General features: G+C 45.2%; 1 protein-coding gene across 7 annotated transcripts in view; it reads right to left on the reverse strand.

The window, feature by feature from the left end:
* The window catches only part of PPP3CB (protein phosphatase 3 catalytic subunit beta), a 49,222-nt gene that overhangs the window by 4,651 nt on the left and 27,533 nt on the right, over nucleotides 1-17,038 (reverse strand). The window contains exons 10-15 of one of the 7 annotated variants that reach the window (XR_012764234.1): nucleotides 16,389-16,466; nucleotides 14,875-14,901; nucleotides 11,864-11,948; nucleotides 10,836-10,933; nucleotides 1,326-1,385; nucleotides 719-790 (exon numbers count right to left, since the gene is read on the reverse strand). Coding sequence is in view for 6 of the 7 variants with exons in the window: in XM_075422839.1 (XP_075278954.1) it covers nucleotides 3,471-3,649; nucleotides 5,298-5,327; nucleotides 10,836-10,933; nucleotides 11,864-11,948; nucleotides 14,875-14,901; nucleotides 16,389-16,466 (497 nt within the window). In the remaining variant the exon portion in view is untranslated. Of the gene's footprint in view, nucleotides 1-718; nucleotides 791-1,325; nucleotides 1,386-1,925; nucleotides 3,650-5,297; nucleotides 5,328-10,835; nucleotides 10,934-11,863; nucleotides 11,949-14,874; nucleotides 14,902-16,388; nucleotides 16,467-17,038 lie in introns of those variants that run through there. The other 6 variants (XM_075422839.1, XM_075422842.1, XM_075422841.1 and 3 more) reach the window with 6 other exon arrangements.

A 17,038-nucleotide genomic window follows, 5' to 3' on the forward strand; every position in this document is an offset into this window, starting at 1 on the left:
TGGCGTTTCAAGGTTAAACATTAGGAAGAAAGCCGCTTACGAGCCTATTCCCCTCACAAAGCGTTTGGACTCCAACCAGAAGAGGCCGACCCCCTGGGAGCGAACCAGCCCCAGGGCCAAGCACTTGCCAGAGGCCGAGCTCCACAGCTCGGCAGACGGGACGACAGCCATTTTTCCAGTTCACAACAGGAATTCAATAAGCTTTGAAAGGAAAGCTGTTGTTGAACACCACAGATCACGCGGGCGGTGAAGTGAGTTGTGTGTCTGCACTAAGCTAAACACGGCTGGACTCGGTGAGCTGGGCTGGTCTCCACGCCCGGCTCACGAGGCGGCAGCGAGCTCTGCGACAGCCCCCCAAGCCCCTGCTTTGCCGTGAGCCCCCCAAACCTCCCTCAAGCACCTCCTGGACCTTTGCTGCTTGGTGTAACTGAAACGCGTCTCCTCCCAGCGCCGTCCGAGCCCCCGGCCTGGCCCAGGCACCGCGGCGGGGTCCGGACGAAGCAGCCCCTTCCCCGGGAGCCCAGGGCACAGCAAAGCTCCAACTCCAGCCAGAACAAGCCGTGCCCCTCGCAGCGTCCGTCGCCCCAGCCTGTGGCTTACAGAGCTGCTTCCACCCGCTCTCCCTCCCTACCCCAGGGCAGACCAAGGACACAGACTTCTTTCCCCCCCGCGCTCCTTAAAACACTGAAAGCAAAAAAGAGCAATGTGAATTACTTACGGTTTTCCGGGAGGGAGGATATAATTTCTTCTCCCCGGCAATGCAAGGATGAGAGACAGCTCCAGATGCCACCTTTCAGAAACACAGTGGCACAAAGTAAGCACCTGCTTCCCAAAGACAGACAACCCCCAAACGCATTCCTGTTACCCGACTGCCTGCTTCACCGGGACAGGAGACACATGGCATGAGAAAATAGAAATTCTTCGCTGCAGGTCGGCCTTCGTATCTGGCAGACGCTACTGCAGACGGCGGACACCGGAAGGGACTCCAGGGCGCGAGAACCGCTGCCGCCCGACGCCTGCGCACACCAAGTGCCAGAACCAGTTCCCTCCAGTTACGAGGAGGTCCTTCCAAAGATGGAACCTGTGTTCTCCCCACATACGCAACTCCAGGTGGTCACACCACCCATCCCAGCCAATGACCCGAGTATCAAAACGTGCAAAATGCTGTCCTGCGAGGCCGAGAAATTCCCCGCCAGCGCTTCCGAGGACGCAGGGACCGTCGCGGAGCACAGCGCGTACAGCTTCGGTTCAGTGACGCGGCTTGGTTCTGCTCTCACACGACATCACACGCGGACGGCACAGCTCCCAGGCACCCCCAGACTTACCTGCTCTTAACTTCATCTTCTGCACTCAAACTCCAAGGAGGGTTTCCAGTTAGAATGCATCTGCAATAAAGTAAAATCACACATTAAAACTCCATTAGCAAATTTACTATTTTAATCTTAGTTCTTAGCCTGTTTGGCAGCTTGTCCTTGCTTTAAGAAGAACAAACGGGGAAGGCCGAAGCTGGTGTCTGCGCCGGCTGTCCAACTGGCCAGTGCTGCCCCTCTGCCCCGGAGCCGCCCCAGCGCGCCGGCGTCTCCAACGCGTTGCTCAAACCGACACCCAGTGCAGTGACACACGACAGCCGTCAGCGTCCACTACCCCTGCGCCCCGGCACACGCAGACGAGGCTCCAGTGGCCACCCAGGCCCAGGGACAGACAACGCCGAGGCGTTTTACTTACGCGGGAGAACTCGGAAGAAAAGAAAGCGGCAGCAGTAATGGTTAAACAGCATTTACATTAAACTGGCTCTCTGCAAGGTAAATCTGAGCTTTGAGGCTATTTTTTTTTTTCCAATAGCTTAAATTTTGGGAGAGTATTTCTAAGCAATTCTCAAGGTCAGATCAGACCTACGTATGCCAAATAAAACCCGTACACAATGATAGGAGCCGCAGCCCATGCACAAAATTTATTGTGTGCTACCGTTTATAAAATACTTGAATAGTTCAGAACATGCATAAAATTTCCGACTTCGGGGTATGTACAGATTGTACTTTATGGCAAACCAAAAAAAAGGGGGCGGGGGAAGACTGAGCTCTAGTGACACAAGTTTCAAGTTGTGTTCCAGGGGATGAGGAGGACACGGAGCAGATGTCAAAACATGTCACGAAGCAGAGTGGCAGCCGGCACAGTCTGTTAGTCGCGAACAGATTCACCAGGGCTTCGGGTTGTGTCGTCGCCGCGCAGTCCTGCGGTCAGCCGGATACATGCGGTCCGACGCGCACACTGTCACCAACGCCGCGGCCGCGGCACCCCGCGCTGCCTTACGCGCTGCTGTGCCTGAACAGAAGGTACGTCCCGTACGGTCTCCGTTTCCTTGACAGGCTTGTGAAGAGTAAGAAGCTCGCAGCTGTTCAGCCCGGGGATTGTCAGCTAGTTACGCAACCGCAACACTCACAATAAACTAAGAGTACCCATAACACCTAGGGAACCTATCGATGTACATCATAGGTCTATATATTAAATATCTGCAAAATGAAAACATGCATGCACAAAATACAATGCCAAGCTTTACAGACTTGATATGAATCAAAATTTACTTAAACAATGTACAAAGTTCAATTAAAAGTACCTTAAAATTAACTTTCATATTTTTCTTACTTTTTAAAATTAGTATATATATAATAACTTTTTTTTAAAATTCGAGGTGGGGAAGAGTCTTGAAAAAGCCAGGCAAAAAAAGTTTCTAAATTAAATATTTTTTCGTTTTTTAAATCTGTGTTCAAGTAATAAACATTCCTACATAGAAATCTTCTGGTAAGCGGTAACTAAAAAATTGAGTGAATACAATATCGACTCAACAACATCTACGGAGTAAACCTGAGGTCTGCACTTTGCAGAACGACCCGCTGAGACTGGGGTTTGGGGGGGGGGTTGGCATTTTTCTCTGCCTATTTAAAACACAGTTTTTGCAGCCTCAGATTATATTTTAAGACCATTCTAACCTATCGCTTTTAAAGACATTTCATGAAACCAATGTCCGTTAATAAATAGTTAGCTCTTAGGGTTGTATTTGAAAGTCTGATTTTAAAAAACAAACAAACAAACAAACAAACAAACAATCTGCCTCTACTGAAAGAAAACTCCCATTTGTAAACTGCAAAGTGGTGACACCGATAAGCGCAAGATGCTAAGTCTAGAGGTGCTTCAGCGAGAACAGCCTGGCGCTCGCCCCCGCCTCCGCCGCCGCTCCGGCAGCTGGCGCCGGGCCAGATGCTCGGGGGGTCGGCTCCCCGCGCGCAGAGAGGGGCCGTCGTCCCAAAAGCGTGACGGCCTTTCTCCGGCGAGCCGGATGCTCTTCACCTCGTAGCGAGAAGTCACTGCGAGCGGCGATCCCCCCTGGCCGTTCCGCCTGTTGTCCCATCAAAAAGCCAGAGTCCAGGAGTTCTCGGGCGAGACATGAGGGAGGGAACCAGGAGCCGAGGGGGTCACTGGGCGTTGTTGTTGCCAGTCCCGCTGTTTCCATTGGCATTGGTGGTGTTTAGAGTGTTAATGCCATCTTGCTGCAGAGCATCTTTCCGCGGTGGCATTCTCTCATTGATCCTATCCAAACCTTTTGCTTCTTCAAAACTGCAGATTTTATGTTGCGGAGAGAATCCTCGTATTGCTTAACAAAATGCAAATTTGATATGTCAGTAACAGAAAAAGAAGTTGAAAGCATATACTTTTTCTAACAAATGATGCTTTAAAAAACAGGCAAGAAATCGGCCAAAGAGACTTCTGGCTCTGCCTCTGCGTTAGCAACAGCCTCTCTAACCTGCTTCCCTGCAACGCTCAACGCCAATCGCGATTTCGGTTTATAACGAAAAGAGCAAAGTATGGCAAATATTCCGCAGGGAGGAATCGAGGGGTTTAAGCCCGCTTGATTGCCTCTGTGCGTCCCCGGCGCGGCCAGCTTCCGACCCCAGCTGCTTTCTCTGGGGCGGCTTGCAGCGAGCGCCGCGGAGGCAACGCAGTGCGGGGATACAAAAGCGGCAGCGGGTTCGCGCCCTGCGATCACGCCGGCGGGACAATCCCGCAGCTTCCAGGCGGACGAAGCTGTGGGACGCGGCTCCCGCTCTGTGCTGGTCGTGAGGATGATGGCAATGGACACGACCGCCACTGCCGCGTCAGCGCTGCGGCTGAACAACGGTGTCGTTTGAATACAAACGTATTTAAAGCATGTCTAGAAAACAGATGTTAATTCTGCTACTGATTAGTTTAATGAATGAGGTCTGCAGCTGAATTTAGACCTGAGAACGGCTGACTGCGTAGTAAGACTGAAGTTTTTGGGGTGAGATAATTGTTTGGAGAGCTAAGCACAGCGTTCCACTCACAACAGTGGCACCTCTTGCACGTGTGCATGAGAACGCAGCCTGGCACTTGTTTATATGTTTGGAGATCTGACATCCTTAATTAAAAACCAAAGAACAGGGTCATTAAATGGCGCTTTGCGACCAAATCTGCCCCCCCACAGGCAGCGGGCTCAGCTGCTGGGCTCTCTGTCACTCCCTTCACCGAGTACTGAGCAAGAGGGAATTAAAGCCGCCCTGAAGAGCCAGCGCTCTGACGCTGAGCCCTCGGAGCCCCAGCTCATCTGATGGCTTTCTGCTCCACACCACCAGCCAGGGGCGTAGGGACCGTGCCTGCAGCGCCGACAACCCACGGAACTTCACGTGCCACATACTGGCAGGCGGGCATGCACGCTGGGAACAAACTCGGTCAACAAATGACGTTCAACTTCTACGGAAAGCACATCACATTCACACGTCTCGCACCACCAGATGTGTTACGGGAAGTTTAAAAAAAAAAAAACAAAACAAACACGTTCAAAGCCATTAAAATAGACTTTATGAGAAAAGGCATGCAGAAATGGATAACCAACCCTCCCTCCACACATAACCCCCCCCCCCCCCCCCGGCAGTGAAACAAAACCTTGCAGTTGGGTGCAGAAAAAAAAACAACCACCGAACACCTGTAAGGACTTCAAGACAAGCACCACGTATCACGACATGCTACGATACAGAAACCTCCTCCATTTGTTGTGAAAACAAACAGAAAGACCCAACTCCCACCCCCCGGGGATTTCCCTGAAGTATTGAAGACAACCATCGCCCTACAGCCAGCAATGAAAGTTACATGGGAGAGGGATGAATCAGGGCGGCTGATTCATCTCCGCCTCTGCAAGCCGGGCGCAACCCCCCCCCCCCCGCAGCGAACGCCGGATCCCTCCCCGCGCCGCGGAGCCCTGCCGCCAGCAGAGACTCTGGCCATACCTTTTTCGGCCTCAATTGCCTCTACAGTGGCTGTACAGAAGTGAGCAGATGCATGCAAAATGAATGAGAAAGATGAAGAGTGTAATATCGCACAGCAGAAAAGGCAATGATCAATTTCATACCGTATGCTACGCCAGGTTAGGTTACCGTTAGTTAAAAGGACAATTACGGGTTGGGGGGTTGGTTTTAAGTGAAAATTCTCCTACATTTTAACTAACACAACTTACCAACTACGAGTATATCACAGAAACACTAACAAACTGATGTTATGAACTGCACATTTCTATACGGTTTGGGGTCTTGTTGGGTTTTTCTTTTTAAGACCGCAACAGAAAATTTCAACTGATGTTAAAAGTTGTGCTATGGTTTAAAAAAAAAACAACCTAAAAATCTATTTAAGACTATATTTCTGAAGATTAGAATGCATTAGTGAGCTTCATTAAGCTACCAGGAAGGACGCTGGAAACGTAACACTAGCCATGTTCTAATAATACAGAATCATTTTTCTCGTTATGTTTAGCTCCCTGAAGTTTAACTAGTACTTCCATTTTTCATAAGCTCAAACAGGTATCCCCACGAACTGAGCCATGAAGTTTAAACCACAAAAGACAGATCTAGCAAGTCGCATTTACAACGTCTCACAAACTCCTGAATTGACACCAAAGTCTACGGCAGGAAGAGGTCTGGATTTAACAGTCTTGGTGTGTGAATCAATGTGAATATGAAAAAAATCTAGCTTGCTAGTTGTTTTTTGAACTAAATAACCCTGAGATCTGCTGGAATTTCTGAGGTGCGAGAGCCTTCCCAATCGTTTTATCTTTCGAAGTCAAAGCTTTCACATACGGTTACTGGAGATCAGACTCAAAAGCACCTTCCACGAGGGCAGACGTGCTGCAGAAACCTCTCTGGACCCGCGACCCCAGCTGTAGCCAAGGTTCAATACTGGTAACAACCTCTGACCTCCCCCAATACGCACCATGCCTCCAACACCGTCATTTCAGAAATACTAACAAAAACCAGCACACACGGTGCTAAACCTCCTTGTGCGGTGCCTCATACGTACTGTGAGCAACAAAAATCGCCACAGAGCGTTCAAGCTAATGCTGGGGAAACTAGCTACGTCAAAAATATGGCCTTCCATCAGGAGAGAATCCCTTAAAGCCAATGAAGTTTCTTACTTCTCATTTGTATCTAACAGAAACCAGGCACAACTCCTTTCCCTACTCTGTGTTGTTACGTATCAGTTGGCTACACTATGCCTTAACCTCACTCTCGCATAATATGATAATTTCCACTGAGATACTCTAAAAGAATAAATGGAATTAGACACTTTCATTAAGTGCTACTAAAGTAATGTGGAATAGTTAGCGGTAACGCAGGGCAGCATTTTGCCTTTTACATAGTGCACATTCCATGGTTCCAAAAAATAAAATTATTTCCTGCACTTCAATCTACAGAGACAGGGGCAGCCCCGGAACTGAATCAAAAAGTCACTGGAATGGGCAGTTATTCATGTTTACATTAAGGGAAAGAAACTTTCTCAAACTGTAAAAATTGAAGAATTATTTTAGAAAGTCATCAAATACACACGTTCATACTAGAACCAATTTGCCACACACATACAGAACTATGTAGAAAAGCCACCTCTTTCCACCATCTCCTGTTACCTGCGAAGTCTTTGTTTTCAATCTTTTCCTGAAAAGATCACGAATACTGATTTATCTCTGTAAATTATGGAGCTTGGTCATACATACACAAAATTTACTCCTAGTTCATTCTACTTGTGCTACTGCTAGCCCAAAGAGATCTTGGAATATACATCATAGTTAAGAAAAAGAGAATTTTCAACTTGACGTAAAAGACCAAACTGACTGGAAAATGCGAGCACTTAAACAAAGCACACTGCGAAGACTCAATTTGGAAAATAATTTCGTTGGATTCTCTTTTGCAGGTACCTCTGACTTGGAGCGATACTCTTCGTAAGCCCTGATAAACCTCCGACAAACACTGCACCATCCTGCTGAAACGGCCGATCCTGGAGTCTCTGCTCCGAAAACTCTCGACTGGAGAGGTAATTTCAGGCCACAGGGCTCAACGGCATCTGCATCCTTGACTCCAGCCCTCGCCCTGCTTTACAAACCTGGTACAAAACCTAGTACAAAGGCCTTGCCGCTTCCAAGGGAAAGCCAGCGCGGGCAGCGAGGAGCATCCCACATGTCTGGCTAGTGCGGCTGAGCGCCCTGGAAACATACGCAGTTTTTAGTCTCGGCCTGTCTTTGGTACGTTGCTGGGTAAGGCTTCAGGTGTTTGGGGATTTTTTAACAGATGCTGACTCGATTTGAAACATAATTTTGTTGGAGCCAGTTCTCGGAAGAAGTTACCAGGAAATGCTGCTTTAAAGAACAGTACTTCACCTGGTCTTTAATATCTCGGCTACTGTAATGCAAGCAACATAAATAATAAAAACCACAAATCTACATTAAAAAGAATTTAGAAACATGCAAAGCCCACAATTTCCCAAAGTCTATTTTTATCCTAGTACATTAAAGCTATCTAAAAATAACCTATGATTTGTTTTTTAAAAATATATCCATATATTTCTGGGGGAAAAAAAGAAAAATCCTATATTGACTTCTTCCCATAGGATGTAGTTTTGCAATTTTTTCCAAAATGATCTTTTTTAATTGACTTGTCTATGTTTCACCCTTCCACTACAGTCCCCATTTGTATTTTGCCCTCGGAGCGCTCTGCTCTGCGGTCAGAATCGGCCCAAGCACAAAGCCGTTGTATCGGACTGGCCAAGGGGCCAGGGCCCTGCTCTGCATCCGGGCATCACCGCCGAGCCTCTGCCCCCCGAGCAGGAGCGGTGCACGGCCGGGCAGACTCCTCAAACCGCCCTGCCGCTCGCCGAGACCTGGCACGGAACTGTAACGGCCGTATCCCCAGAAACTGCAGATGCGTTGCCGTGATGGTGGCTTCCCTAGAGACAGCTACGGATATATGTGACCTGATACAAAAATTCCAGCCCAGCTCTCTAGAGAAACGTGACACACACTCCGGTTTCTCACAGCTTTCAAAGCTTCTTACGGATTTAACCGCAACCAGCGGAACTAGACCTCTTCTCAGCGTGCCACTGGACAACGAGCACTCGTAAGACTGCAGCATGGAAAACCCATGACATGCTGGTCAGCTGTGTGATTTGCCAAGCACATAAAAGAATATAATAAAAAAAGACAACAATTAATATTATATTCTTTTCTCAAATCTAGACTGGTTTAAGTCACTGATGGTATATTGATCAACACAGCACAATATACTTCAAAAAGTAATGAAAGGTTTGTGGGAAGAAATCCTACTGTACGATCAGTGACCATATTTTTGCCAAGAATATGAATTCACTGATGTGACGACGGTTTAGGAAACTGTCAGTCAGTAAGCGTTTTTTTTTTGTTTATTTCTAGCTTTGCAGTTGAGCAAATGATTTGAAGACTTCTACTTTTTGCAGACTGAAGCAATAAAATTCTGACCAGTGAAAAGAAGCCACTGCAACGTACGGAGCGCTACCGGTTGGCGTGAGTTATTCTGAACAATCAACATGACTGAAACAAATGAGGTATAATCATGTAGTGCATCAAGGAATATTGCCATCAAAAGTGCTAGCCGAGAAAAAAAAAAAATCACACCCACAAAAATCCAAAATGCATTTTGCATCCTTTCCAAACGTCCCACATTTTCAGTAACGGTAAGAAGTCATACATTTTATGTTAAAAAAATTTTCTAGTCAGTTTGATCCTCTCCGATATTTGTAATGCAGCTTGGCTAGAAATCTGTTAAATGAGGGAGAGGAATGCAGACTCATTTTTTTAAGCATAATAAAGTATCTTATTAAACAATGAAAATTAAAACTAGAACATACGCTTTTGGAATAGTCGGATGGATTGGGAAACACACACTATTTCTTGTACGGACATTCACAAAACAATCACATACATACACCGGACATATAAACGTACTTCCAGACATTATATGTCCACTGAAAAAGGACTCAAAATGTGACAGTCACGTTTCAAAGCTACTAAAAAACAGCTTTGATAATTTAATAGAAAACGTAGTGAAAGGCTTTAAAAAAACCCTACATATGAAATTGTAAAAATTCAACAGCCTGAATCACAAAATGAGCAAAGCAGCTACTCTTGGAAAGCAGATTGTGCAAAAAGTGGTATTCACGTATCACAATCCTTCAACAGTCACAAAATTCAGCCATCCCACGCAACGGTTTTATGCTTTCTAGCAAAGCCTGAAGCCGGCCAGTAAAAAGTCTTTGCATAATTTATGTTAAGAGTGCTGCTGAGACGAAGTCCGGTTTCAGACTGGTGCGTTTTAGTTATCCACCACTGCGAACAGAAACCGGGACTTCATCCTTGTCATACAGATTTGGTACAATCTCCAGGCATTCTCCCTAAAGCTAGTTAATCACTTAGGGGCCTTGTGAAAAATACGATCCAGGGATTCGGCAAACTAAAAAAACAAAAAGACGAAAAACCTTTTACAAAATACTCAATGAGCCAGATTACAGGTGTATTTTGTATAGAGTTCTTTTTATTTTCATGCAAAAAAATATATGCACACTTAGTAACACCCTTTTATTTTGATTTATTTACAAGCTTTCAATTCAATCCCTTTATTCTCAACTGATTTTGTAACAATGACTGAGTCGCTTTCAAGTACATTCTTGTTCAAAATGCACAGACAATGTGCAACAGCAAATGCAGCAAACCTCCAAAAAGAAGGTGCTGCACCACTGCTTCTACATCACGAGACAGACGAGTGCCTGGGGTAGTGGTTTAATTGGCACATTTATACAGACATACAGCTATACCTAGAGAGAGACAGACAGATCTACGAAAGCAGCTACATCTGCAGAGGAAGGAAACAGCATGTTACAAGGACAATTTGGGGAGGTCAATTATACATAGGACGTTTGACAAACAACATAGAGAACAAACTTTGGCATTAATTACCAGGGTACAAAACGCAGCACACGTCAGTCGATCAATGGAGTGTCATATGGAACTCTGCAGCCTGTAGCTGTTTGTTAACGTTAATATCAACGGGCGTTTGTCAATGAAAACGCTAACACACCGACAGTAAAACCATTTTCATGGAAAGCAGACAAGTGACGATGCAAAATTACATTGCCGTTTTTGTATCTGTAACGATCAAATGCCTCGGTGTCAGATCTGTAAGGTCACCCCACTTCGGGCATCTGCGCCACCTGAAAAACTGCAAACTAGGGAAGCTCAAAGTCTGAAAAACGCGGCCTGACACCGCTGAACTCGTTTGCTTTTAGTTTTATACCCTGGTTAAGTATCCATTTCACATTGCCCGATTAACACCTAACACTGGGCTTGTATCAGCCGCTGAGACAAGAACTGAAAAGCATCAGAAACTCCCTGCATGCATTATGTGTAGTGTTAGCGAAAGAGCGAGACGCGCCCCAGTCCATCTGAGGCACAGCAAGGTGCATAACATCATTACCACTTTGCAGGGTCTGCCGTCCTCCGGCCAGCACTCCGCTGGGCAGCATTCCCGTGGGAGTCAAACCCTTGAGTGTCAGCACGCTTTCGCTCTCCTCCCTGGTGCGAGAGAACACAGTGAGAAACCCTCAGAGAGCCGCTCACCAGGGCCGGGATTAACGTCAGGGAAGGGAAGGGAGAGGGAGGGCCCGGTTTCACCGTGCTTTACGCGTGTCAAGACTGGATGTAAATGCAAATTCAAACACGCAGAAAGGGGAAAATATTTCTATTCCTTACCAGTCTGTCCTCTGCTTAGGAGTTATAAACACCAATTCCTTCGGAACCGAATTCTGAGTAATTATTCACATGCAGGCTCACTGGCTTTGAAATGAGCACCGAATACCTCATGAGGTACCCAACACATCTCGGTGCCACAGAACAACCCACAACTCTGTCCCAAGTGTCTGTGCTTCAGGAAATACCAGCTTTAAAAAATTATCCCCACCGGAACCATTATGGACTGTGGAAAATGGCACGTTTTGGGTAAAGGTGATCATGAAATCTCTAGATCTAGACAGGTACAAGAAAATGGCATTTTTTAAAAGCTGAAAACAAACCAGCAAAAAACCCAAAACAAAAACCCCTTAGTCCTGAATTTTCTGGTATGACAGGAATTTTCCGAGCCAGTCCCGACCTCTCCCATTACACCCTTGATTTCAGTATCTCCACTCTGGTATCGTCTTTTCAACGCTTGCAATTAATGGCTGGACAAGTAACTTGCAAACTAAAGATCATCGTGTTCTCTAATTTCTTGAAACATAGCTCAAAAATAACTTAAAAACACTCTTTAACCAAAAATACCAATATTAAATAATTACCAATATTAAATAATTAAAAATATCAATGGGGCGCATCAACACGCCCAACAAGATTCTGAGGCACAGTGCTCTCCCTGAAAAGCATCTGGCATCCATTACCCTGGAACAGAGGGGTGTTTTCCTAACGCACACCGTAAGAGGGATTTTAGGAATGCAGAAGTCATGCAAGTACCTGAGAACAGAGAAGACTCTTGCCATCTTGCCAATTGCACGAATTTTGTTTCTGATTATTTCTTTCCGTGCGGCAGCTGTACCTACTTTCAATGGAATAAGAGAGAGTCTCAAGCTCAGGAGTACGGACAGGGCCACCGTTTTACAGCGCATCGAATTCAACACAACCGTTTCAGTTCAGTCCTCTCTGCAGGAGGCCAGTACCCAAACACGTACGGGGACAGAGTTATGAAATCATGGCTTCAGGGTGCCACCAAAACCACCATCGCCTCTGCGTCCACAAAACACACACAGAGAAGTTTAGGGTGTTCGCAGTGATTTGCTAAAGCTAGCAAGCATCTAAATTACCGCCGCTGCAGTGTAATAGCTATCACAACTCATTTGCCTAAATTTTACACTTGAAATTCTTCACTGACATCTGTGTCTATCAAGGTGTAGGCATGCAGCCTGATACAGAAGCCAAAGAGATGTTAAAACCACAATACACGAAGATTTGTTGCCAATTCTTACACAGCTGTCTGAGAGAAAGCAGTGGTTTGTTTGCTTGGTTTCACGTCAGCCCCCCAAAACACACACCCACACAAACCCCACACAATGAAACGCCGAGAAACTGCAGTGTTACCTCCCTTACCAACTAATTCTATGTTCTGCATCATCTTCGGTTTGGGTTGTTTGCAGAAATTACAAATGCCAGAGACCTGGAGTAAACCCCAAGTATTCCACGGAGCAGAGAGACACCATTTGTGACAGATAAGTGAGGACAGAACCCTGAAAGGGGGCTCGTGACCGGGAAGGAGAGTCCCCTCTGCCCGCCGTGGCATTGCAAAACCAGCAGCTCTGTTCTCCAACGCCAGGCGTGGCTGGCTTGGTTCAGCGTCTGAAGGTCAGCCTGCCCCCCGTCCTCCTCTCCCTCTGCCGACTCCTCAACTCCACTACAACAGTACAGGCAGATGAGAAGCCATCAAAACTAAAATCTTTACTTCCCCTGAGCCATTGGGGAAGGAGAGTACTAACCACACCAGGACACGAGTAACTCGGTCATACTTGGAATCCAACCACAGGGGACCAAAGTGAGCGAACTCAGACAGCTCTGGTCGGTATTCCAACCCTTTCACACATCTCCGGTCTTCAACCCGGAGAGAAATGTACTCATGATAAGGTTGCCAGGCTGGTTTGCAAGACTGCAGAAGAGAGGACCGCAGAGGAGAGCTGCGTATCCACAACCTTGTCCACTCGCACGCGGGAAAGGCGGCTGCACAAGAAGCCTTTGCTCATCCCTGCTCACTCGGATTTGGCTCCATGGCAGGGCGCACACACCCTGGCACAGCAGAGTCACCCTCTGCAAGAACACAAGGCCTCTGTTGCGCGAGAGTGGGCAGGCTTCCCACCCCCAACACCAGACCCAACCAAATACGAAAGATAAGGCACGTGGAGGCAAACAGCAGCAACAAAATCACGCAAGAAGGAAAACGCACAGTAGTGACATCGAGAAAAGGGAGCAAGGGACAACACAATGGAAGCACCTCGGGGTATGACAAATATCCGCCAATCCATTTAAATGAAATGAAAAAGCCAGGAACTACCAAGCAAAGCTTTTTAGACACAGGAACAACTTTGATGATCTGCAGACACCAAGTTAAAAAAAAACAAAAGAAATCACAAAAACTAGAAGGCTCAGGAAAAACTTTGAATAGGATAGGCTGAAACATGCAGTTTTTACTGAAAATAGTTTATTTTAAATTTTAACTTTTCATTTTTAAAGTCTTAGAAGCTTTTGCTTTCTCTCTTTGAACGCTATTAAGGAATAGCTTGAGGATCTGGAATGAGCAGGAGACTTTCAGAGCTATTGGAAAGGCTAGGGCTAAACGAGGGGCCGTTAATCTCCCTACCAGTCCCTCCATTGGCCTCCTGCCTACACCCACCAGGGCGATGCTGCTGCAGAGCTGCACCGTGAAGGCTGAACAGGGCTCCGGCAGGGCTAACGCCCGTATCTCAACTCGGGAAGGTCTCCGTGCCTTGGTGTTCGTATGGTGGGTTTCCTTCGGTTGGCTGGTTGGTTGTTTCTCCCCAGACACGCTCCTTCACCGCCCAGCCCTCCAGAAGCAACACAGCCAAGCCAGAAGGCTGGACGCGTTACCCCAGGCTACAGCACTGCACCAGCGTGGCCACCAAATCCTGGTGAGAAGGCGGCATCTGCTTGCAGAAGAATGTCTTCATCACACCCTGAACTAGAGGAGGAATGGCAAAGCAGTCTCCCATTCTCCATTCCCCGTGCCTGCAGAAGGAACAAATTCTGAACCGTTCATACTACCATGCTCCAAAGAATTCGCGTCACCTTTGGAAACAGGTCTGTAATCTAATGCACTTCCAAGTATTAGGAATATTCTCTGGAAGCAACAGATTATAGAGAGAGCAAACTGATTATTAGGTAAGTAACGGTCAGAAGAATTTTTCTGCACGGAATTATCTAGTCTGGAATTTCCAAAAAACAGGTGATAGACCAGGAATTTAAATTAGTAGGCTTCTTTGTACATCTTGTATCCAGCCATCTTCAAAACTGCACAATCAAAAAGCACTTTTTTGACATCTCAGCTGAAGGAAACTAAAAGTACTATACAAACCAGGTTTTGGAACACTGTAGAAACACAATCCATGCACAATCTTAAAAAAAGCTCACGATAAAATTATTAAAGAGCAAGACAGACAACTGAAGGCTCCCTACACATGCGGGACCAAAGATACAATTTTAGAAATAGGTAAAGAATGAAATTCTACAAAAAAAGGAATGGAAGAAAGGAGGAAAAAAATGCATGCACAGAAAGACAGATGTCTTGGAATATGACTTCCGATAACAAAACACACAAGCCTTTACAAACATCCCATTAAAAGGGGAAATAATAATAAAACGCTACATCTGTCTCTCAACAGAAAGGTATTTTCTGCATTAACACTTCTACTGCCAGGTTCTGTGAAGTCATATTCCAAAACATTCCTACTCTGTCTGGTCTGTACCTTTTTTATTGCCATATATGAGTCGCTCTTCAGATGGAGAGTCCAGAAAAAAAGGAAGTGAACGATGAAGAAAAAGGTGAGTGAGACAAATAAAATAAAGATACTTAACTTGGCAGTGGTAATAAAGAAAGAATGGAGAAGAAATGTCAAAAAATAAAATGGAAAATTGCAACACTTAAAAATGCATCCATCGAACACGAAGTGGAATTTTTGAGTGTATTTTAAAATTTGACGATGAACAAGTGAAAGCTTGATAGTCAACAGTTAAAAAAAAAATCCATTCACATAGAAAAAGAGAGCGTAGACAGCACCTAGGTGGCATTAAGAGAGGCATCAAGCAAAGAAATTGTTAAAGGAGACAGAACAATAAAATAATTCGAATTAGGAAACTGCAACCATTGTACTAACGCCAGGGCACACGCAATCTACTGGTGCCTGCACTTCTGCTGGACAGCCTAAATCCTCGCCTCTTGGAATACCGCCAAACCCGACCCTGCAAATCTTGGGGTTAATTAGTTTATGCTCAATTTAGTAGGATTACTTGGATGGAAAACATAAATTAACTGTTTGCAGGATCACATTTGAGACTACTTCTATGTTTTCACATTTCTGTGCAACGATCTCAATGGCAGCGAAGTTCCCGTGGCTCCTACCCAACGCATTCCCACCCAGAGCAACACCCTGCTGCTGCTGAACTGGAACGCAGCAGCTATCAAACATCAAAAACAGGGTCACGTCTCCAATGTCCTTATAAATAATCCTTAGTGTTCCTCAAGGGCTGCTGAAACTTTCCTTCCTCCCCTCCATCATCAAACAATCCACCAGGTCGGTTCTGTTACTGGATGAAATGAGGCAGCCCGGAGAACCTTTTCGGTGTGGCACGAAGCACTACAGTGCAAGCCCAACAAAACAAAGGGTGGGACAAAGGTCTTCATGCTACCGTTGCTTCTTAATCGTCACGCTGCAAACACCTCCTTAGCAATCTACTGTATCATAATTTTCAAGCTAGAATGATGTTCTAATTCGTTACATAAATATGTATTATACAGTGTACACACAGAAATTCACCTTCTAACATTTACACTTTCAACTCAAACACCATGACTTCAACTTGTACTCCGTACTTTTGGTATAGCACTTAGCCATAAAAAATAAATCTGGCTTTCACCTATATCAACAATTTATTGAAGAGCAATTGTTATGAAATTTAAGATCATATAATAAATTTGTTCCAAATATTAGCAAAGTGAATGCCAAGAAATTCCAAGAATTATCCACAAAAAGTGTCAGTTTTAAACAGAAATCAGATATGAATATTTGCAAAGGATACCATTACTGCTTCTTGATCAGAAACACAAAACCACTATTCCCTTCTCTGCCCCCCCTAATCATTAAAGAAAATTCTGAAGGCAATTTTCTTCAAATTCCAGGTAGTATTACACTAGTCTAAGTTAACTACCATTTCAAAAGTTATTACCATTAAAAAGATTTATGTATCTTAAAGTAACCCCTACCGTCAAATTGATCTTCTCCCTCTGTCATCAGTTCATCATCAGAGCAAATGCTCAAAACATTCACCAACATTTCTGTTACTGTATAGGAAAAAATAAATCTTAATTCATTCCCTGTAGAACTTTAAGTACTTCCATGCACACAAGACACAACTACTCGCCAACAACTATAGTGAATGAACTTCCCACATCTCAGCCATTGCTCAGTAATCTGGTTTCAAAAACGTGTGGTTTCCTTCATGTGCGCTGTCACAGAATTTAAAAAGCTCAGAAAAATAAGCAGCTAAAAATTGTACCACCCAACAATCAAAGTACACAGCAGAGCTTTATCTCCTGTCTTACAAGGAGTTCTTTTAGGTAAGAACTATCATCTTCTGCATTAGTATTTTCACATTAGGATAAGCATTTGAATTCATTTTTATGCAAAATTTTCTTAAATATGAAAACATTTTGACTGCTTAAATTCAGGTTTAAAATGAGAAAGCTATTCTGTCCTGGCACCCGCAGGCATGTAGTAGAACCACTGAAGGAGAAAAATACGATGATATAAATATGGTGCAACCCACATGTCTTTTCAAGCCCCTCTTAAAAACGTTGACACAGTGGATACACAAACTTGTCTCAAAAAGCTTGTGTTTTGTTTCTCAGGAATC

This window comes from Opisthocomus hoazin, chromosome 6 (assembly GCF_030867145.1).
Source record: "Opisthocomus hoazin isolate bOpiHoa1 chromosome 6, bOpiHoa1.hap1, whole genome shotgun sequence".
Taxonomy (NCBI): domain Eukaryota; kingdom Metazoa; phylum Chordata; class Aves; order Opisthocomiformes; family Opisthocomidae; genus Opisthocomus; species Opisthocomus hoazin.